Source organism: Lithobates pipiens, unplaced genomic scaffold (genome assembly GCF_037356315.1).
Source record: "Lithobates pipiens isolate NorthernLeopardFrog02 unplaced genomic scaffold, aLitPip1_a1.2 Scaffold_18, whole genome shotgun sequence".
NCBI classification, from domain to species: domain Eukaryota; kingdom Metazoa; phylum Chordata; class Amphibia; order Anura; family Ranidae; genus Lithobates; species Lithobates pipiens.
In genome coordinates this window covers 50,224,688-50,249,032 of record NW_027507758.1, presented here as the reverse complement: position 1 = coordinate 50,249,032, position 24,345 = coordinate 50,224,688, and the positions used below count along the sequence as shown (strand labels likewise).

The following is a 24,345-nucleotide window of genomic DNA, read 5'->3' as shown; positions in this document are numbered from 1 at the left end:
TCTTCAGTTCTATTATTTTATTTTCTATTCTATTCCTTTATTTTTTATTCTATCAATTATTTTCTATTCTATTATTTTCCATTCTTTTTTCTATTCTGTTCTGTTTTACTCTATTATATTCTATTATTTTATTTTCTATTCTATTGTTTTCATTTCTATTCTATTCCTTGATTTGCTATTCTATTTTATTATTTTCTGAAATTCAAATTCGATTAGAAAATGATTTGAATTCAAATTTTGTTCCAAATTTTCGTTTCTTTATTTCATTTTTTTTTTTGTCAATAAAATTTTTATTGTAAAATTCACAAAAGTAACAATTATACAAATATAAGAAAATTGTAGTCTTTTAACATGTACTCGAGTATGGCAAAATCTAAAGTCGTTTCTTTATTTCAGATTAATATAAAAAATTTTACTATTGCAATTCAAAAATTCGGTCGGACTTTCCGACGACCAAATCCATCTAGCATACACACGCACGGTCGCGAAATGTTGTTGGAAAATCTGATCGTACTGAACGCGGTGACATAAAAACATGTACAACGGGACTATAAACGGGCCAGTAGCCAATAGCTTTTGTCGCGTAATTTATTCTGAGCACGCGTGGCACTTTGTCTGTCGGAATTGTCTACACACGATCGGAAAATTTTAGATCCAGCGCTCAAACTTTGTGCGTCGGAAATTCTGACGGAAAAAGTCCAATGGAGCCCATACACACGATTGGATTTTCCGACAATGCGATCCAATCACACATTTTCCGTCGGAAAGTCCGACTGTGTGTACAGGGCATAATAGTGGGTGCAGAAAGCAAAAGTGGCTGAAAGGAATACGTACGGTGTACAAAGAGGACGGTCTTGGAAAATCGATTAAAAAAGAAAGTCATGAAGAATATTTAAAAAAAAGGATCCTACTTCTGGTAGTGGAGATATTACTATGGGGTCAAACTATAATATTGTATTGTTTAAGTGATGGTGTTATTGGTATTATGTTGGTGGTATATTATTGTGATGCTGATGGTAGGCAATACGACTAAAGTTTTAAGATTACTGTATTATATTATATTTGATATTATAAATATAAATTATATATTATTTTATTATTTGATTAAATTATATATTATTTTATTATTTGATTAAATTATACATTTATTTATTCACTTACCTTAAAAAGTTGCATAATATAATTTATGAGCTTGCCAAAATAAATTCAACATGATGATGAGTATCCCCTTCAATTAACATCACTTGCACCATGAGTGTGGGCGTGAAGGCCGGTGCTCTCTTGGTTTTGTGGCCACTCTGTGGGCTATTTAATTGGTAAGTATTCGTACTGAAAATTCATATGCTGAAACGTTGCACTCAGTGTCTCTGTGGAATTTATCATCTTGCAAAGGAAATAAACCATAAAATCGGTAATACGAGGAATTTGCGGGCTGCAGCCCAGATGCGCTACTGAGAATTTGATGGTCATTTTAATGATTTTGTTTTGCTCAGTTTTGTGACATTGCCATATGAGTCAGTTACATATAACTACGCCTAAGCCAAGAATAAACAATAGTTCTTTACAAATACTGTCTATTTAACAGTTACTAATAAAGTGTATCTCCAGCCAAAACTTTTTTTTTTTTTTTTGCTTTGGATACAAGGTGGAAGGGTTAGAACCCCTGTTCTGTGTTTATTGCTGTCTGTGTTATGCCCGGTTACATTCATTTTCTGTATTTTCCCTGGTGACCAATATCCCTGGTACAGAGAGTGGCAGGAAGTCCGCCATTTTCCAGTTGTCATAAGCACAGGAAGTTAATGGAATCCTCCAATGGGGATACCTTTTCCAGTGTCATTTGTCTAAATGGGGATTTCCTTTCCCCTGTGACAGATTTCCTCTCGCTTCGCTGTTGTGAAATTGACCTAATTGTGTCAGATTACATGGGAGTAACTTTATTAGTACATATACATCCACTGCATATTTGCACATAAATACCAGCAAAATTACTCTAGTTATAGTTAGCTTTTGTATTTACGATTTGCAAATTTTATATAAATAACTATATTACTGTATATACTCGAGTATAAGCCGACCCGAATATAAGCCAAGGCACCTAATTTTACCACAAAAACTGGGAAATTGTATTGACTCAAGTATAAGCCTAGAGTGGGAAATGCAGCAGTTACTGGATAAACAATGCCCAACTGCAGCCTCACTGTGCCCATCTGCAGCCTCACTGTGCCCGTCTGCAGCCTCACTGTGCCCGTCTGCAGCCTCACTGTGCCCACCTGTATCATCAGTGCCCATCTGCAGCCTCAGTGTGCTCATCTGCAGACTCACTGTGCCCTCCTGTATCATCAGTGCCCATTTGCAGCCTCACTGTACCCATTTGCAGCCTCACTGTACCCATTTGCAGCCTCACTGTGCCCATCTGCACCCTTAAAGTGGTTGTAAACCCTTACAACACACTTTGACCTACAGGTAAGCCTAGATTAAGGCTTACCTGTAGGTCCAAGAAATATCTCCTAAACCTATACGGTTTAGGAGATATTTACCAGAAGACAGGCACCGCTGTCTACGGCGCATGCACCGTAGACAGCGGCGCGCAGGCGCACTGAGCGCGGCATCTTCAACGACGGAGATGCGTATGCGCGGGAGTGACGTCATTGCGGCTTCGCCGAATGACATCGGCGGAGCTGCGAGACCCCACCGAGAAGATGGATGCGCCGGACTACAGGGGACAGCGGTGACTTTGCTGGCTCCTGTGTCAGGTAAGTGACACGTAATGGACTACTATGCAATGCATAGTAGTCCATTATGCTTTGCCTTTGCAGGGAATGAAAGAGGAAGTAAACTCATTAGGGTTTACTTCCTCTTTAAGTCCCATTTACACCTGAGCATAGCGTTTTCAGGCAGAAAATCACAAGATTTTACCATGATTTTGCAGTGTTTTTTTCTGCGTTTTTTACCACGTTTTGCCGCTTTGTGTTGCCGATTTTGTGCAGGGCAAAAGGTCACCAATGTAAAAAGAAGAAAAACGCCCAAATCTGCCTGTTTCGAGCGACAAAAAGGGGTCCAGAACTTGTTTGAGCTTCAGGTGACTTGGAGCGGAGATGTGAACCATCTCCATTGAGAATAATAATTTTTTTCCCCTCCAGCGTTTCGTAGCTTCAGGCTTCATACTACAAAATGCTCAGGTGTGAATGGGGCCTAACTGTGCCCATTTGCAGCCTCTATGTGCCCATCTGTACCTTTGATAACCAAAACAGCGGGTGTCTCCCACTGTGTCATGCAGTCTTAACTGTTCGGCGGCCGTCCACTGTAACAAAGCCCCTCCTCCTCCTCATCCATGATCGACGGAAAACACAGTGGGAGACCCTCACTCAAGTATAAGCCGAGGGGGGCTTTTTCAGCATAAAAAATATGCTGAAAAATTCAGCTTATACTCGAGTATATATGGTACATTCCTTATTTACTTTCAGCTGTTCTGTTTCTATCCATATGCAAAATTAAACCAAGGTATTGACATCAGGTAAAGTCGTACGTGTACCAGATATGACTGGTGATCAGTGGCATTCCTGGGGGAAAAGAGAGGTCCATACTGGGTATCGCCAATTAGATGATGACCTGGTAGGCTGCGGAATGGCAGCTGAGTGTTGAGTGCTAGAACGTTCCCTGCGAAAGAAGGCGAAACTAGGCCAGGACAAGGGGGTGGGCAGAAGGGAGATATACCCCAGGCGCACTGGTATAGAGTGGAGGAGGGATGTCAGTGTCATCTCTAGCGAATGGAATGAAGTGTCCCTGCGATCACCGACACTGTCTGCAGTAGGCGTCTCTCTCGGCTGCCTGTGGCCTGTCACAACAGTTCAACAATAAATGTCAGAGCTGAGGTATGCTTCCCCAAGGCTCCTCCCTGTTTCCGATGTGTCTTATTACATAAAACTAGGAGAAGTCTGGGAGGGAGGACATCTCCCTACTGAATCATTGCTGTATCTAACATCTGTGCTGGGTGAGAAGATTTTGGGGGTGTGGGAGTGATGTCATCCCATGCCGGCCAATGAAAACCACTCAGAAGAAGATGCCATCGCTGACAATGGGGACTGTTGAAGGAAAGCACTGCATTACCAGTGTGGTGGGTTACCACTGTTGCCAATAATAATAGAAGGGCTTGGTTTGAATCCCATCCATGACACTACCTGCCTGGAGTTTTCATGTTCTAACTGTGCCTGTGTGGGTTTCCTCCGGGTACTCCGGTCTCCTCCCACACTCCAAAGACATTCCTCTGGGTTAATTCGATCCTGTCTAAATTGTCCCTAGTATGCATATGTGTGAATGTGAGCTAGGGACCTTAGATTTTAAGCTCCTTGAGGGCAGGGACTGATATTAATGTACAATATATGTGTAAAAGCACTGCATAAATTGACGTTTCTATATAAAAACCTGAAATAAATAATTATACTCCCACACTACAAGCCATACACTGTGAAGCTACACTTACTTTATTCGGGGATAGCACCTGTGAACTCCTCTACATTGGGTGGATGAGTTCCAGTTCAGTATCTCTGCTTAAAGTTGCAACTATACACTATAATGTCAAAAGTATTGGGACACCTGCCTTTACAAACACATGAACTTTAATGACATCCCAGTCTTAGTCCATAGGGTTCAATAATGAGTTGGCCCACCCTTTGAAGCTGTAACAGCTTCAACTCTTCTGGGAAGGCCGTCCACAAGGTTTAGGTGTGTATATGGGAATGTTTGACCATTCCCCTTCGTTTCAGTGAAGGGAACTCTTAAGGCGTCAGAATACAAAGACATTTTGGACAATTATATGCTCCCAACTTAGTGGGAACAGTTTGGTGATGGCCCCTTCCTGTTCCAACATGACTACGCACCAGTGCACAAAGCAAGGTCCATAAAGACATGGATGAGCGAGTTTGCGGTGGAGGAACTTGACTGGCCTGCACAGAGTCCTGACTTTCCATCCGATAGAACACCTTTGGCATGAATTAGAGACTGTGATCCAGGCCTTCTCATCCACATAAGTGCCTGACCTCACAAATGCGCTTCTGGATAAATGGTCAAACATTCCCATAGACACACTCCTAAACCTTGAGGACAGTCTTTCCAGAAGAGTTGAAGCTGTTATAGCCATTAACCACTTTACGGCCATGTACAATGGCTCTCCTGCGTGAATCGCCATAGCTGTATGGCAGCTCGCGCAGGCTCAGTTGTGGGCGGGCGCGCTCTCTCCCACTGCAAGCTGCGGGAGTGTGCCCACGGGTCGGGAGGATTCGATGTCCTCCGGCGGCCCTCCGTTGCCTTATACACAGGCAGAATGGGGGAAATGTAAACAAGGCATGTCCTCTTTCTGAAAGGTGACATGCCAGGCATTTACTGTTCCCAGTGGTTGGAACAGTGATCTCTGTCATATCCCAGTTAGCCCATTCCCCCACAGTTAGCAACACTCATAGGGAACACAGTTAACGCCTTGATCACCCCCTAGTGTTAACCCATTCCCTGCCAGCGTCATTTACACAGCAGTCAGTGGCTATTTTTAGCTCTGATCGCTGCATAAATGTCAGTGGTCCCAAAAAAGTGTCAAAAGGGTCCGAACTGTCCACCGCAATATCACAGTCCTGATAAAAATCACAGATCGCCTCTAGTAAAAAATAATAATAATAAAAATGACATAAATTTATTCCCTCTTTTGTAGAAGCTATCATTTTTTTCGCAAACCAATCAATATTCGCTTATTGTGATTGTTTTTACTAAAAATATGTCGATGAATATATATCGGCCTAAACTTATGAAGAAATTTGTTTTAAAAAAAATAAATGTGGGATATTTATTATAGCAAAAAAAAGTAAAAAATATTGTTTTTTTTTTTCAAAATTGTCGCTTTTTTTTGTTTATAGCGCAAAATATAAAAGCCACAGAGGTGATCAAATACCACCAAAAGAAATCTTTATTTGTGGGAAAAAATGGATGTCAATTTTGTTTGGGTACAGTGTCGCACATTTGGCATGTAATTTTTTTGGGGGGGGGATACCCCGAGTACAGCGTTGCAATTGTCAGTTAAAGCAACGCAGTGCCGAATCGCAAAACATGCTCTGGTCATTCTGGGGCTGAAGTGGTTAAAGTTCATGTAAAGGCATGTGTCCCAATATTTTTGACAATGTAATGCAGTTACTGCTGCTGTCTGACCTCCTACCAGCAAATTATTACTGATTATTACTGAAAATGTTTTTTAATTTATTGGACTATAAAGATGATAAAAAAAGAAACTGCCCCAGTGCCAGAAATGCCAGGTACACCACCGCTTGTGATGTCAATGACTTCAAGAGTCTTGCAGATGGTAGTTTGGGAACATATTGGGCAATTCTTTGGGAGTCTGATCTATATACAGTGGTGTCAAAAAGTGTTTGCCCCCTTCCTCATTTCCTGTTCCTTTGCATGTTTGTCACACTTAAGTGTTTCGGAACATCAAACCAATTTAAACAATAGTCAAGGACAACACAAGTAAACACAAAATGCAATTTGTAAATGAAGGTGTTTATTATTAAAGGTGAAAAAAAATCCAAACCATCATGGCCCTGTGTGAAAAAGTGATTGCCCCCCCTTGTTAAAACATACTATAACTGTGGTTGTCCACACCTGAGTTCAATTTCTCTAGCCACACCCAGGCCTGATTATTGCCACACCTGTTCACAATCAAGGCATCACTTAAATAGGAGCTGCTTGACACAGTAAGGTCCACCAGAAGATCCTTAAGGCTGGGTTCACACCGCTGCGATGCGGGAACGCCGCGAATCCGCGGCATTTTCCCGCATCGCATTACTCCCGCCGGCAGTTCACACTGCCCTATGCGGACGGCTGGGAGTGTCAATGATATGTTAATGACACCCCCAGATCCGTCCGCATATCGCAGTGCGATCTGCCGACTCGCACAGGAATCGGATCGCATGGTGTGAACCCCCATGCGATCCGATTCTGTTGCGGACCAAAAAAAGGGTCCCATGCGAGTTTGCTGCGTGAGCGATGCGAATTCAGCCATACTATCTGTATGGCTGAACTCGCATCGCTACGGAGATCGGATTTGATTTGCGGTGCGAATCACATCCGGATCTCCCCCCGCAGCAGTGTGAACCTTGACTATTGTTTAAATTGGTTTGATGTTCCGAAACACTTAAGTGTGACAAACATGCAAAGGAACAGGAAATGAGGAAGGGGGCAAACACTTTTTCACACCACTGTATGCTGGTGTATGAATAATCTAGGGACACGGGTACAGGCAGGGGGGCCACATGCGACCCCTGTCCCTCTATCTAGGTTTTTCGCATCACTGCGCATTATTTATCTTCCGATTGAATCCTACAATTCATTATGCTTCATATTTGAACTGCAGATTGCCATTCTTTAAAACCATTCATGCTGATCCTGTAATACACAGAGGCTTTCATCGCGATTAGAAGCCCATTAATAAAGTCACCCTTCATTACCAGGACTTCAAAGTTGGATTGTCTAAGTAATTACTGAATAATCAACACTTATTCTTTCTTGTGCAGATGCAGCAGCTGGAAAGACAAGTGATTGACGCAAATCGGCGGGCAGAGCAAGCATATGAGCAGGTAATTGTAAATAACGTCTATGTTGCATCTGTCAGTTGTCTTGTAATTCAAAAATGATGTTACATTGCAGTAATTGCTCCAGATGAAGTCTCGATGTATAGGTGTATATGAATTAAAGGGTGTTGTAGCAGAAGCAGCATGTGCGTGGGTTGTCTCCTTCCAGGTTGCCAAGAAATTGTGAGCACCTTTAACAGACAGAAGTGTTTCTTCCTGCCTCCAGGGTAGCTGTACAGCAAACTGATACCTTCTCTGCACCGGCCGGACCCTTTGGAAAGTGGACATTGGGGGTGTAAGCTCTCAAGAGAGTTTCTCTCTTGGGGTAGATTCACTGACAGCTTTCTGGCTGAGTATCATCAACATCAGATGCCTTGAAGGGGGTACGATTGGAACATTTATGGCCACCATAAAATTGTATTTTGATGATCATATGGCTGGCCACCAAAAGTGGACATTGTGGATGTAGGCTCTCAAGAGAGTCTCTCTCTTGGGGTAGATTCACTGAGAGCTTTCTGGCTGAGTATCATCAACATCAGGTGTCTTGAAGGGGGTACGATTGGAACATTTATGGCCACCATAAAATTGTATATTGGTGATCATATGGCTGGCCACCAAAAGTGGATATTGGAGGTGTATACTCTCAAGAGAGTCTCTCTCTTGGGGTGGACTCACTGACAGATTTCTGGCTGAGTATCATCAAAATCAGGTGCCTTGAAGGGGGTATGATTGGAACATTTATGGCCACCATAAAATTATATTTTGGTGATTATATGGCCGGCCACCATTTATATGGTTGTTATTCGTTGTAGATGGGCAGATACCTCAAGAAGAACAGGCAACGAGACATGTAGAATTTCTCAAAGCAGCCAGGACTACTTTTTTTCTGTAATTGAGTTTCTCTTTTAATATGTTTTACATTCGTTTAGTTTGTTTATTTAGGGTTGGTTCACACCAGATGCGTTGGGACTTTGTTAGGCGGCTATTCCAGCACAGTCCCAATGCATGGACAAGGCAAAATGCCTTGTCTCCTATGTGGCCAGTTCACACCATTACGTTGCATGCAGTACTGGCAAGGCTGGCATTTGAACTTTTACAAATGTCTTGTTCAAAGATTTTATGGAGAGGTATAAGTGATACTAACAGGTCCTTAAAAGGACTAGAGACAAGTAAGTATTACAATGGTAGTTATACATGGTCACGATAAGAGGATCCAAGAGAGCAGAAATAAAGTGCAAATCATACATAGGGGTGCATTAATGTCGTTCAAATAAAATCACACAAGTTTGGAGTATGTAGGCTGTGTATAATCATTTATCGAGGACAATTCAGGATATGACAGGTTTCAATGAGAGAAGTGTTTCCAGTAATGCGGTAATAGTGGAGCTAGTGCATCCAAAACCTGGAGCTTCAAACTTCACTAATGAAGGGAAGGAAAGGATAGGTTTAACCCGTCAAATTGAGGATAATGCAGTCTTGAAAGGGAAAAAAAAGGAGAGGGAGGGAAGAGGTGTTCAGAAATGGGGACGAGAGGGGAGTTGAGAGAGGAGAGTAAGAGGAAATGAAAGGAAAGAAAAACGCTGAAATACGAAAAAGTATGAAGTAAGAAAAAAGGGAAATGGGGGGGGGGGGTGGACCCCAGGTACTTCTAGAGGAGACCTAAAGTGCAGTTCCAATAAAACTCAAGGAAGTTGCTAGTCATGGGGGCAAAAGGGGCTCAGCTCACGAAACTCAGGTGGGGGATCAGTGGGCTTCATATTTAGCCACTCAGTCCGTAACAAATGCTTTTATTTTTGCATGTATCATGACTTGTGTAACCTTATTTTTAACCGCAAAGAAATAGAGGGTAGGTGCCTTCAACGCCTTAGCGCTAACTTGTTTACCCGCCATTGTGATTTGCAGGAGAAGCTTGAACTGACATTGAATCAATTCTGGAGGTTTTAGGCCGCGTACACACGGGCGGACTGTTCGCCCAACTTAGTTTGTCAAACAATCCGACAAACAGTCCGCTCAAAATTTGCATGAGCGGACTTGACCACACACGATGAACGAACAGTCCGCTGAAAGCGTGCGCGATGACGTGAACGGCACGTACGACGGGACTCGAAAAACAACGTCCTATACACTGCAATGCAACCTTCGGCGTGTAAATCGATTCTGAGCATGCGCGGAACTTAGTTTGACGAACAAGCCTACACACGAGCGGACTGTCCGCTCAAACCAAGTTTCAGCGGACAGTCTTACGGAAATTCCGAAAAACTTTGTTCGTCAGACTGTCCGCTGAAACTGTCCGCTGAAGCCCACACACGAGCGGACTGTCCGCTGAAACACTGTTCAGCGGACAAAGTTGGGCGAACAGTCCGCCCGTGTGTACGCGGCCTTAGACTGAAAAGTACAACAGCTGGATCCAGAAACTTTATGAAATGTCTGTGTGACATCTCAATAAAGTTTGTTTGAGCTGCGCTGAGCTCAGCGGATTGCATGGCACACCAGCCGCTGCTCTGCAGTCCAGTGACTGGTGTAAACTGACCCTTAGTGTAATTCCTATTTGTGTTTTACCTTGTTTTGTGTGCCTTTAATTATGATTTGTATTACTTCACATTTTTTTCACTGTCCTTTTGTGAAAAAAAAACATAAATTAATAAGGCTAAGGTGGGGCTGGAACAGTTCCAGGATTGTTCAGGTTTTAAAAAAAAACCTTCTGTAACCCCCAGGAGCTGTTCAAGGAGGTTACACCCCCTATAAACCACCCAAACTCCTTAAGTTTACGTTCTCAATTGAATCCAATGTAATTATTTAGGAGACAAAAAAAAATTACTTAAATCTCCAGATTTTGGGGAAATAAAAAGATCTGTGTGCTTTTTTTTTTGGTACTCTAACATTTTATGTTAACTGTATGATTCACTTTACTCAGTTAGAACCTGCCAAGACATTTGCTTCTGGAAAATGCCATCATCCTAAACGCTTCTTAGGTGGCAGCCAAACAGAATGTCACCGGGCTGTAAAGTCAATGCGGAATCTCGTGCCCTTAAAAAAAAGTGCCAGCCTGCTTCAAGCAGTTACTGGAACTTTCTTGTTGTTAGGTAAACACTAATCTTGTAGGAAAGCAATGTTTTGGGGATGTATCATTAAAATATAGTTTTGGCACTTAAAATGGTATTAAAGAGTTACTAAATCCAGGATCCTGTATTCACTATATCCAGTCTCCCCCAGTACACAGAACATGGAGATGCAATTATTTTAGTAAATATAAACTGCTAAATACCTTTTCTCATCAGCAGTATATAGCAGTCTTATGACTTCTATCAGTGTCTGGTTAAAGCTTGTAGGAGGAGTTTTCATTCTCCCCTGACTGTCCTGTGAGGCAGCAGGACCCCTGACCCTCTGTCTGGACAGTGCTGATTGGCCCTGTGCTGATCACATGCACCCTCCCAAAACGTTCTCCTCTGACTGTCCTGTGAGGCTGCAGGACCCCTGCCCCTCTCTCTGGACAGTGCTGATTGGCCCTGTGCTGATCACATGCACCCTCCCAGAAACAACAACTCTCTAGCAATACACACCAAACTGAGCATGTGCAGAGTACCCCTAAGGCTCTGCTCTATCAGCAGGTGGATTGGGGATTGTGGAAGAAGGGGAGGATCAGAGAAGACAGGATCGAACAGCCTTTTTATACAACGTGGAGCATTAACCCCTTAGGTTCCACATACAGACTGATTATACTGTTGTGGGTTTAGTGACACTTTACATATCAATTTAAAAAGGTTTGTACTTCCCCGCTCTGTGCAGAGATATTGCAGAGAATTGCCACGCCGCACCTCGGCACATTTAGGAGACAGCATACAAAACAAAAAACCTTTGCCCATTGTGTGGCTTAAACCCATTCTCACCGCCAGCATGGGAAAAACCCAGTTTAGGCTTCTGATTAACCCAGAGTAGGCTTGGCTTCTGATTAACCCACTATAAATGGGTAACTATTTTCTTTTCCATAATAACCTTACATTTGCATAGAGTCACATGAACACAGATAAAGCTGATACAACCCTTCTTACACTCCTATGGTTTGCACAGCAATGTGCATACAGCATAAAATCAATGCAAAAACCCACTATAGAGACAAGAGTCTCCCCTCTTCTGTATTAAAAGAGCAAAGGCAATGTCTCAAATTAAAGGATTTTCATTTAGTGATATTCAAGAGACAGTTATGTGTGGGTAACCTGTCAATTGCGAGACATTGGACAGTGCTTACAGGCTTTTTTAGGCAAAATCATTAAATCTAGGCAATGATCTGGATGACTTGGTTCACTATCCTAGTCCACAAAAGCTTCTAAATACCACTGATTTTCAATACATTGGCATTAATATTTATAAAGGAAACCTGCCATCAATGGAAGCTGCATTGGATGAGCTGAATAGTTGGGGTGAGGATGTCCCGATATCCAATTTGTTCAATTAGAGAAAACCTTGTATTCATTGAAAAAAAAAAATACTTTCTCTGAATGGAGACAGTGCCAAGCAGAGCGGGTGCAAGGATTTTTAACACCCTAGGCGAAACTTAATTTTGCCCCCCCCCCCTGGCCCAGCCCTTGACCCCACCTCTTTTGCCCTGCCCATGTATACCCCGCATTTTTAGTGAATGTCAGCCTTATCAGCAACCATCAAATTCAGCCTCACCAGCACCCATCAAATGCAGCCTCATTGGCACCCATCAAATGCAGCCTCATCGGCACCCATCAAATGCAGCCTCATCGGCACCCATCAAATGCAGCCTCCTCGGCGCCCATCAAATGCAGCCTCATCGGCACCCATCAAATGCAGCCTCCTCGGTGCCCATCAAATGCAACCTCATCAGCGCCCATCAAATGCAGCCTCATCAGCACCCATCAAATTCAGCCTCACCAGCACCAGCGCCCATCAAATGCAACCTACCAGCGCCCATCAAATGCAGCCTACCAGTGCCCATAAATTAATTTTTGCTTGCTTCCATTCATTCGAGAGTCGGGGCACAGACACAGTCCTTTGCCTCTGCCTGCTGATGCTGAGACATAGTTGCTTGTTGCAAAGAGAAAAGAGTAGGAACTCCAGTGGCCGGGCAGCCTAGGCAGCAGTGCGACCATGGCGGCTGCCTAGTTTGCCTAGTGGAAGCACCGGCCCTGGTGCCAAGCAAGTGATCCCATCCCCTCAAGCAGAAAGGCAGCTGCTTGGCTCCAGACCAGAAGACTGTGCTATCACAAAGCTAGCAGCAACAACTTCAGGGATTAGCAGCTTACACAAGGATTGGTTGGAAATGAGACATGTACACTTACATTTGTCTAAGCTGGACCAATGTAAACATATTTTGAAAATAATACTTAAACCTCAGCTTCAAATCTGATCCACCTTTGTCAACAGCGGGTCACTCTAACCTTGTAAAAATTATACTGATGCCCCAATTGCGACTATACCACTACATACCATTCTGGATCTCCATCTATTTCCATATTCAGTAGAACACTGATGCTACAGGCGTGCAAATCATTAGTGACAATGATGATAGCCATGCCACCTGGAACATTTTTTCAGCCCACTGTCGTGCAAGCAGGAACAGACTACACAAGAGCAACAACTTTGTGTTGAATTCAGGAGCAGTTCAGCATTATTGCCACACCGCCACAAGAAGCTACATTAGGTGGACTAGCAGGATCAACTGGTATTTTTTGGGACTTTGCAGGGGATCTATAGGAAAATCCCAAGGGCACTAATAACTAAATACAATACACAGGTTACCTATGGGTAACCTGTGCATTTAAAAATTACACAAACATGAGGGGCTAATGTTGTACCCTGCCTGCCTAAATAATTTTGCTTTAATTTAAATTTCTATTTGTTAAATATCAATTGGCCACATGTTAGCCTTGTAGGACCCACCCACTGGACACCTCTTAGATTGTAAGCTCTAACGAGCAGGGCCCTCCAAATCCTCCTGTATTGAATTTTATTGGAACTGTATTGTCTGCCCTCATGTGGTAAAGAGCTGCGTAAACTGTTGGCGCTATATACAGTAAATCCTGTATAATAATAATAATAATTTCATGACTGTGTATTAGATGGGCGTTGAGCTTCTATTAAAGTTACATCTAGTATCCCAGTCATAGAACAGTATTAATCACAGCATATATCAAATTCCCACAAAAAAATAAGGTAAGGCATACTGTATCTGACATAAGTAAATAATAAAAGATAACATTCACAATGATAACATTTAACTGGTGAAGAGTGTCCCCTTAAAAAAAAATCAACTCTGTGAAGACATATGCGCTGAGAACATAGGATTATGCTACCATTAAGCATGGACTTGCCTGCATACATTTTTATTCTTTCTTATGACAAAAAAAAGGTCAGAGGGGGATTGGGGAAGGAGAGAAGGGGGCTAGTGAAAGGAATGGCAGTAACAAAAATGAAATATAAAGAAACAGCTGAGGCCTCCTACAACAAGCCGCCACTCCACGGCCCACGTATTCCACTTTGAAAGGAATTATACACCTTGATGACCACCCTGGTTTATGCAGGCAAACCACCGGGACCCTCGGATCCATGAGAGACCACATGAGACACGGGAAACAAGCTGGAGTGTGTTCATAAGATCTCTGACTTTATTGAATACAACCGTAGTATATATGCCAGTAAAAATGTATGTCTAATGCCCTGTACACACGGTCGGACTTTCCGATGGAAAATGTGCGATCGGTGCTTGTTGTCGGAAATTCTGACCGCACGTAGGTGCCATCACACTTGTTCCATCTGAATTTTCGACACACAAGTTTGAGAGCTGGATCTAATATTTTCCCAAATTTTTCGGAAATTCCGATCGTGTGTACACAATTCCGACACACAAAGTGCCACTTATCCTCGATATCAAGCAGAAGAGCAGTACTGGCTATTGAAGTTAATTTTTCTCGGCTCATTGTATGTGTTGTACGTCACCGCGTTCTTGACGTTCGGAATTTCCGACCAACTTTGTGTGACAGTGTGTATGCAAGACAGTTTGAGCCAACATCCGTCTGAAAAAATCCCATGGATTTTGTTGTCGGAATGTCCGATCGTGTGTACAGGGCATTAGGGTTATTCAAACTTTACACTCAGTACTTTCTAATCAAGAGTTAGGCTGCTTGACTAGATATCAAGAAATAGCTGATGATTTGCTGACACAGATTCGGCTTAACCACAATATCTCATAGGGTGTGGTTCTATGCAAACTGCTAGTCAACCTGACCATGGAAAAACTTACACACACAAAAAATCTGATTCCTAATCGAGTCTCAAAATGGGCGGTTTCAGGGACATGTTGAAAAAATATGTAACATGGTACCCTCATCTTGATGGCAGAACCAGCACATTAGTGAAACTGCGGGGTAGATCCTGTGTCAAAGGGTGGGCACTCTGTACCATTGAGCCAGATTTGAGCTTCTTTTAAAGGAAGGAGGGGTGATTGGTAGATGAGAAATTTATACAGAAGATCTTGCTAGCCAGAAACTCGGGCCTAGTCAAATTTTTCTTTTGCCTTGGATAGAGTAAAGAATGGTTAAGACCTCTGCGTTCAGAAATGGTATTCTGCATACCTTGGTTGTAAAGAGTGGCTATTTGAGTTAATGTTGCCTTTCTATCACCTCATACCAGTCTGCCCATTCTCCTCTGACCCCTGACATCAACAAGGCATTTTCCTCCACACAACTGCCATTCACTGGATATTTTCTCTTTTTGGCCCATTCTCTGTAAACCCGAGAGATGGTTGTGTGTGAAAATCCCAGTAGATCAGCAGTTTTTGAAATACTCAGACCAGCCCGTCTGGCACCAACAACCATACCACGTTCAAATTCACCTAAATCCCCTTTCTTCCCCATTCTGATGTTTGGTTTGAACTTCAGCAAGTCCTCTTCACCACGTCTAGATGCCTAAATGCATTGAGTTGCTGCCATGTGATTGGCTGATTAGCAATTTGTGTTACCAAGCAATTGAACAGGTGTACCTAATAAGGTGGTCGTTGAGTGTATATACATGTGCATTATTTTTTGAGTAGAAAAACCTTTTTTACTGATTGATTAAATGGTTCCATGTGTGCCACCAATTTACTATCTTTTCTGCATTAATGAAGAAACCTTCTCACCTCATTCTAAACCCGGACAGTGAATGGGATCCTGGACAGTGAGTGGGATCCCGGACAGTGAATAGGATCCCGGACAGTGAGTTAGATCATGCAAAGTACACATGCACAACAGATGGTTCACTTTCCTGATCAGCTGGAAAGAACTCCAAAGTCACTTGAATATTTGCATTTAAAGGGGCAATGATCTTCCCTAGCTGGACAAGCTGAATTCACATAAAAAGCAGTCAAATGGAAACCTTCTGTAATCACGTTTTAGTCTGTATGGAATATTTCAGTTATTTCACATGACTGCAGTGAGAGAATGTGGTTAAGCTGTCTGTATGTTGCTAATAGTTTGACAACTTGTCCTAAACTTTCCATAGACTTTGCATGAACTTTGGATTGAATGGATTCTGGTTAACCAGGGTAATAGGAGATAATAGAATTGTTATTTCAAGACAACCTTTTCATTGAAGGCTAACTTTAGCCAAAATATGTTGTTGTCTTTAAAAAAAAAAAACAGAAGCTCTGTCAGGTTTTTATTGTTATCTCTGGTCCCACTGCAGAGATTTCCTCTCATTTTAAAGTGGATGTAAACTCCCAATGTAGAAGTTGTACCTATAGGTAAGGCAATAATAAGGCTTACCTATAGGTACAGTAAATATCACACCGTGCACCGTTTAGGAGATATGTACTTTGTAGTGCGCTGATGATGTCATTGGCGCATGCGCTGTGACAGCCGGCTCCCACACACATGCGTGGGAGTGATGTCATGTCACTCCGGGCCAGTCACAGAGCCGGAATCAGCGGTCCCAGAAGGAAGAGGGGCATTTCCGACAGTCTTTAGATTGAGAGCCTGTTCTTAATTTTTCCGAAGGAAAACCTTTCTGTCTGATTTTTCCATCATGTGTATGCAATTCCAACACTCAAAATTCCGACGCATGCTTGGAAACAATTCGACGCATGCTCGGAAGCATTAAACTTCCCTTTTATAGTGCGGTCGAACGTGTTGTATGTCACAGTGTTATTGACCGTCGGAATTTGGTGTGAATGTGTGTAGGCAAGACAGTTTGAGCGAAATTCCGCCGGAATTCCGACGGGAAAACCATCAGAGCTTTTTCCGACGAGAATTCCGATCGTGTGTACGCAGCATCAGGTGTTCTAATCCCTCTCCACTCCACTATACAAAACGTTTTGCCTTTAGTTATACTTTTAAGTGGTTGTAAACGATCACCTTGTAAAACAATCCATTCAGTTTAAAATAGAAATTAAAGGAAAAACATTTTTGTATACATAAAAAAAAAAAAAACATTATAAATACCTTTTTTTTCCTTTTTTATAAGTGATAACATTTTCTCTGTTCTTAGCACAGCTGGAGAACTGACCACGGTGTGCTCTCCTGCTTCTGTGTCAGTTTTTAATAGGAAAGCAGAGTGACTGGAAGTAACACTGGGGATTTCACATAAAGGAAGCAATATAAAGAGAACAGCAGACTTTCTCATACAAGTAGATGGTACATCAGGCACATATCAGGAATATGAAATGTTGGGGTAACAACTTAGCCTCGTACACATGATCGGATTGTTGGCCAACAAAACCGTGGAATTTTGTCCGAAGGGCGTTGGCCTAAACTTGTCATGCATACACAGGGCCACACAATTGTCGGCCAACAAACACGAACGTAGTGCGGTACTATGTTGTTTTTCAGCTCTTTAGCACCATCCTTTGGGCTCCTTCTACTAATTTCGTGTTAGTAGAAGTTTGGTGAGTGTTGATTTGCGCTTTTCTTTTTGCGCTTTTCAGTTCATTTTTGAACGTCCATTTGTCAACCAGACATGTTGCGGAATCGGAGGGGATAACGTGTTATTGATTATTGGCCTTGGAGTTATTGCTTTGACATTATTTTTTTGGTTGAATAATGATTTGATTTGTTATATTTTCTATATTTTTGGATGCACAGAATGCACTTTTTGGTTAAGTTCTATTGGCAGATAGCATGTCTAATTTTATTTGTTTTCTTTTTTTTAATGCACGATAAAAAAAATTGTGTAGAATAATACTTGATTATGTGTTTTACTTCAAATGACAGTTTGGGAGTAGGCAGTTACATTTTAAAGAATACAATGTAAAATTGACAAGGGACACCAACATAGTTGTATCTTTGATCTTAATGGTGTTGTGGTAACTTTCCCAAATGAAAAAAAAAAAAAAAAAGCATAATAATATAATTCTTGATATCACTAGAAAAAAAATCCTTTGAAAATTTGTTTGCAATAACTTCATCAGTATCACAAAGCAGCTTCATTATTATGCCATTAAAGCAGAAGAGAATTGTGCGCTGCATTTGAAGATTTCATAATTTGCCACGTCACGAATGTTAATTCTCCATTTACAAGACCGGCTTTGTCCATGGAAAATTTATAAATCTGCCATCCAACATTTGTCCACAGAAAGTTGGCCAACAATTGTCTGATGAAGCGTACAAACGGTCAGATTTTCCACCAACAGCCTGTCATTACACAATTCCCGTCGGAAAATCTAATCGTGTGTACGAGGCTTAACTTTACAGAGTACAATCATCACCTTCTCCTGTGGGATTGAAAAAATCCTCTACAGGCAGTCCCCGAGTTACGAACAGGCTAGGACTGCCTGTTTGTTCTGAAGTCGGATTTGTTTGTAATCCAGAAAGCGCATGCGCAGGACGGCGTTTCCGGTGTTTTATGCTGTTTTCCAACGTCGTTTTCCGCTGTTTTCCGATGTCATTTTCCGATGTGCCCGCCAGCGCCGTCTGCCGTCCATAAGTAGGAGTCGTTCGCAAGTCGAATGATCGTAACTCGGGGACTCCCTGCATAGGAATTCCTCACTACCTCTATTATTCCACCTTGCCTTGTTATCCTTCCCCTCCTGGTGTATCAAAAGTCTCATTATACATTCTGCATTTTTATTATCTTAAAATAAATGCAAAACCCAGATGGGAGATTGATGAGGTACAAAATCCCAGCCAGAGTCTTTCCAAAACTCAAAGACAGCATTCTCCAAATACTTTTTCCAAGGTTAAAATAGACTGAGTTGGTTTCACCAGCAAGTCAATAAAGCTCCGTCTCCTACTAATTTTTCTGTTTGCTGGTGTTACCTAATAAAGATTTACTATGTTTATGTCTAGGGAAGCTCTATTTGACTGTGATGGTATTAACTGGGCATACCAGCATAATTCGCTAGAACTCGTATAGTGCACAATGATATCATTACCATCATAACATAATTTCTCCTGTGTGCAAAAAAATTGATATGACCACAAGTGATACAAATAAAACCATAAACGAATTAGAAGCGTGAACAGTCCAAAAAAAGCGGAGAGAGACAAGAAGTTGAGGCTTCAGTTCATTTAGGTGACTCTGTACGAAACACCCTCCAAGTATGTAGCAAGTGCACCCAGAGAAAGGAATTCCTCCACCACTAGATTCAGTGAGGCTTACCAGCTGACAAGATCTCTTTTTAGGGAGATCATACGTGCTCGCAAACAAAACTACCAATCCGGTTCCTTTAAAAGGCACTGCTGTTATCTCCAACTCTTGTATCCCCTCCTCAGAGCGTCTCCCGTTTCACCACTCTGCTCTCCACCGGTTACCCCTCCACATGTACAGCGACCTTATTCCACCACTCAGGCCCCCGACTAGCCCAGGCCACAATACACTCCTCCTCCCACTCCTACCTGCATAAGCCATACATGGTAGTAAATGACAGCATCTGATCCAAGCCTATACAGAGGGCTATAGACCCTAAGCATTACCTTAATAATAAGTTAAATCTATAAGTCAACATACTTTCCCTGTGGGTTTCAAGGTACCACTCCACTAAAACAATAAGCCATCATACATTAGCAATCCTGCCAGTTATCTCGCCTGCAATATAATCAAGAATGACAAGGGAACAAAAGGAAGCGCCACCTAAGTGCAATAAATTTAGTTTGGTTAATGAGACAACAGGTAATGCACTTACAGGAAGCAGATTAAAAACAGGCTCATCTTTGTGCTGGTGGCACATGGTGCAGTCCGGTCTGGTCCCTAGTCCATCCTATTCCACAGGAAGGCAGTGATGGGAGACGAGGTGTTCAGTCCTTTTCCTGCGGCCTCCAGGAAGTCGGCTAAGTCCGACGTGGAACACAGGTGGAACGCAGGTGACAACATCACAGGAAGAGGAACCAGAGGAAGCAACGGAGTCTACTGCTCCTTCTGCAGGCCTAAAGTCACTCTCTAGATGTGCCAAGCTGGTAGGGACATACCCAAAAAGACTTGCAGCCGTAATTGCAGCAAAGTTTGTTCTACAAAGTATTGACCCAAATACAAATACACGCCACACTTTTCACATATTTATTTGTAAAAAACTTGGAAAACCATTTATAATTTTCCTTCTACCTCACAATTATGTGCCACTTTGTGTTGGTCTATCACATAATATCTCAATAAAAGAAATGTAGGTTTTTGGTTGTAACATGACAAAATGTGGAAAATTTTAAAGGGATATGAATACCTTTTCAAGGCACTGGACTGTACACATCGTTTTGGCGTGTTAAGGAACATACAGTATATTAACACACACTTCTCATGCATTAGGGGGTATTGTGCTAAGGCAGGCTATTCATCTAAATGGGCTGCCAACACACCACAAGTGAAAATTGGCCATGCATCTTTTTTCTGATGCAGCATGCCGTAATGCATATTAGTATGTTATTGTGTGCTGTGGTGCACTGCATCATGGGTTTGTTTGTGTAGGGGTGCATTGTATTAGTCTGTAGGAGTGCCATTCAAAACGAATGACACCGCATTGTACTGCAAAGCGATATGTGAATTGCGGTATTGGATTGCATTGGTGTAAATGGGAGCTCCATGAGCAGAGCCCTCATATTTCTTCTGTATTGAACTGTATTGTAATTGTACTGCCCCCCTTTATATTGTAAAGCACCAAGCAAACTGTTGGCGCTATATAAATCCTGTATAATAATAATGAGTGTAGTGAGAACATTCTACTGGTCCTGCTGCATCACTCCCTCACTGGCTGAACCACTGAAGTGTTGCTCCATTGCTGCTCCTTCACTCACAAGCAAGATTCTACAGTCCTTTGGTCAGCAAGTGTGACACCATAACATTTTTGTGATCTCTTTACTGCTAGAATGAGTGTTTTTTTACAGTAACTATCCTGGCCACTTCCAACGTCATTGGAAAATTGACTTACAAAAATGTGTTTTCTTCCTTCACTTCTATCTAAGACCCACCTCCTACATCTAAGCTCCTAATCACAAACTGTCCCTGGATTCTGCGGCAACAAGGCCATCATCATCATCATCATCATCATCTTCCTGCAGCAATTCCATCATCATCATCTTTCTGACGCCGTCCCATCATCATCATCATCATCTTGCTGCGGCAAGGCCATCATCTACTGAGCTGCTCTTTATATGTCACTTTTGGAGCAAACAGCCCTTCTTTAAGCTAAGCCGGCAGTACAGCTCAGAGATATTTCTCAGGGCTGACTTAACAAAGTATTTTTTATTTCAGTTATGTCTTTCATACCTAAGGAACCAATATGTTGAGAAAAGCCTACACCCCGATGAGGTGTCAGGTTCACTTTATTGCCTTGCCAGTTTTGGACTTGCCACCTACTTAAACTCTGTAAACTTTTCTTCTCCACAGATAAACAATTAAGTGTATGTTTTAGGAATGTCAGAGGACACAGAGAACAGATGGAAGGGGCCTTCATTTTGACTTTAAAAGGATATATTTAGTTTTACTACTATGAGATTCCACTAAATAAATACAAGGCTTTCAAGGATATTTAATGACTCTCTGGCAGTGGTCCAAAAGAGCACAGGAATTCTACTTGTCACAGCTTCTGTTCACTAATAAATCAGGGATATGTTTGCTGTTGGCCATGGTGCTGAGCATTTTTCATATGGACTTCAAGAGAAATAGTGTAGCCAAAACTACAGATGTATTATGATTGTAGCTGCTACTACTCATTTGGAGCTCCTCAGTGCATTTATCAGTCGACGTTCTGCACCATCTAGTTTGATCACAGCACATGCAAAGCAGAATACATATTACTTATTTTTGGAATGATGATAAATCAGTAGAAGAAATGGAAATGGATAAGACCTTTAAAACACTTAAGACGCCCTTACGTCACTTAGACAATGATTTACTAAAACTGGAGAGTGCAAAATCTGGTGCAGCTGTGCATGGTAGCCAATCAGCTTCTAAATTTTATTTGTTCAGTTAGGCCTTGAAAAAAACAATACCTGGAAGCTGATTCTATGCAGAGATGCACCATATTTTGCACTCTCCAGTTTTAGTAACTATTCTGTCTTGTTTTCAACATTAGTCCAACAGATCTATGATTTACGTAAGCTATTATTATTCTTGGTGGCACTCTGGTATGTGTGCTAACTTCAGGCAGTTTCATGGTTCTGCATGCTAGGCCCCAACCATAGCAACAGTTTGGCATCTCTTGTTCTCAATTGTTTAATACAGGTCTTTCATCATTTAAGTACTAGGGACAATAGAAGCACATGACAGTGGGACAAAGTAGGGTAGGTCAGGTTAGAAATTGTGAAGAATTACAGCTGTTATGCCAATCCTGTTAATAAGAGCCACCAATCACCCTTTCCTAGCAAGAGATAATATAGTTAGAGTCTCATTGATAATGGAGATGAGGGTGGTTTTGTATGGTAACCCTCTTGCATACAGAAAGCTTGATATAATATGGAAGGTATGGCTCACTGTAATAGAGTCTCACTAAGAGGTAAAGCTGGTAGTGTATTGTATTCCCCCCAAGTGTGTCCCCCAAGGATAGGGAAGGTATGGCTCGCTATAGTGGAGGTCTTACTGATCAAGGTGGATTAAAAAAAAAATCCCCCATGATCAGCGGATCAAGGAACAGATTATTGAACTTCATAGCTTTGGGCAAACTCTCTCCTTGTAGAATCACAGCAGGTTGGGGTACAGTATACATAGGGTGTCACGTACGAATCAGCGGAGCCCGAAATGCTGAGGGTGGCCTCTTGCATGGTTCCGGTCCCAACACCCCTGGTAGTGGGGACAAGGAGTGCTGGGGCAACAAAAGGGTGCAGGTGCCTGCAGGCTGAAGGCTGGAGCTTGGAGATACAGGATCCTCTCAGAGGAAGGCGTGAAGACTGATCACCAGGACTGTTCAGCGAGAGCCAAGCAGGTAAGTATGGATTCAGGAACAACTGCAATGTCAGGAACAGGCAAAGGTTGGCAACTGGCTGGCAACAAGGTACATAAACAGAAGGCAAGTTCGTAGTCAAGGACAGGCAGAGGTTGGCAACAGGCTGGCAGCGAGGTACAGAATCAGGAAGCGGAGCCATAGTAGAGGATCCAAGCTGAGGTGTGTATAATCAGTAGTGGTAGATAACAGGCAGGGGTGATCCAGGAGAATGGTCAAGGAAGCCGGGTTGGTCAGGAGCAAGGTAGCAGGCCAAACAGCATTTCATGAACTCAGGAACAAGCTGAAGACAATCCAGCACTGATATCAGGCAGAGACTCTGTTTATATATGGAGCCATGCACGTGAATGTGCGTGCGTGAGTGCGCACACGTTCATATGGGCGCACAAGTGCGCACACACATTCGTTTGTTCCGGAACTTGTTCGCCTCTGTTGGAGACACTGCCCATGCCCATTGGCATTAGCGGAATGGGAACTAGTCACTGTTGTACCGAGATGGACATTAACACTGTGAGTTCTCTGACATAGGGCCTCCCCTGTATCTGTTTGACAACTACTAGAAAACTCTGAACTCCAGCTTGTTTCTCCTGCCTCACTTTTCTGACTCCTTCTTGGGCATGCTGTCCACATAGGATTTATACTTTATGTTGTTGTTTTTTTTCTGTAGGTAGCTGTGAGTTATTTGTATATGGGAAATGCTGTCTATGTACCCTAAATGGGGGAAAAATGCTATAAAGCTGGTTGCGGTCAGTTTAAACTTAAACAGTTGTGTGGACTCTTGTTACTCATATACTCTCGTTATTTTAGGTCCAAATAATGGAAGAAAAGCTGAGAGCGGCCAATGTGCAGACCAGTGAATCTGAGATGAGGTGGTACAAGAAGAGCCAAGAACTGGAAGTCTTAGTGCAGGAGAAGGATGAACTCATCCAGTGTCTGGAACAAGAGCTAGAAGAACAGGTGACATTGGGTTTTTGCTGCATTTTTCTCTGTCGGTGGTCTCTAAACTGTGGCTCGGGGGCTGAATGCAGCCCTTTGCTTGCCTTGTGCTTCAAGTGCTCTGCAAGTGTGCAATTTGCTAGTGAAAATGTTCAGTAAGTTAACATACTTACAATTCACCACTGCCACAAATGTGTGACAAGTTATCCTTGCTACCTGGGAGATTCCCTATGGAATTAGGCAAAATCTGTAAGTTTTCCTTTAAGCATAGTGGATAATTTAAGATCTTAAAGGGGTGGGCCAGCGAAAAAAAAAAGTGAAACTCAGCAGCTACAAACACTGTAGCTGTAGGGTCCTGGCACTGCCATTCAAAGGCAGGGAAACAGGCAGTGGAGCCTTGTGGCTTCACTGCCCGTTTCCTACTGCGCATGCACGAGTCGG

The 24,345-nt window shown here is 42.4% G+C and overlaps 1 protein-coding gene across 1 annotated transcript in view; it reads left to right on the top strand.

Annotated features, from left to right (window-relative positions):
• Positions 1–24,345, top strand: part of PLEKHH2 (pleckstrin homology, MyTH4 and FERM domain containing H2) — a 232,244-nt gene that overhangs the window by 102,961 nt on the left and 104,938 nt on the right. Inside the window, exons 3-4 of the mRNA XM_077485672.1 lie at positions 7,551–7,613; positions 23,776–23,925. Coding sequence (XP_077341798.1) covers positions 7,551–7,613; positions 23,776–23,925 — 213 coding nt within the window. The remainder of the gene's footprint in view (positions 1–7,550; positions 7,614–23,775; positions 23,926–24,345) is intronic.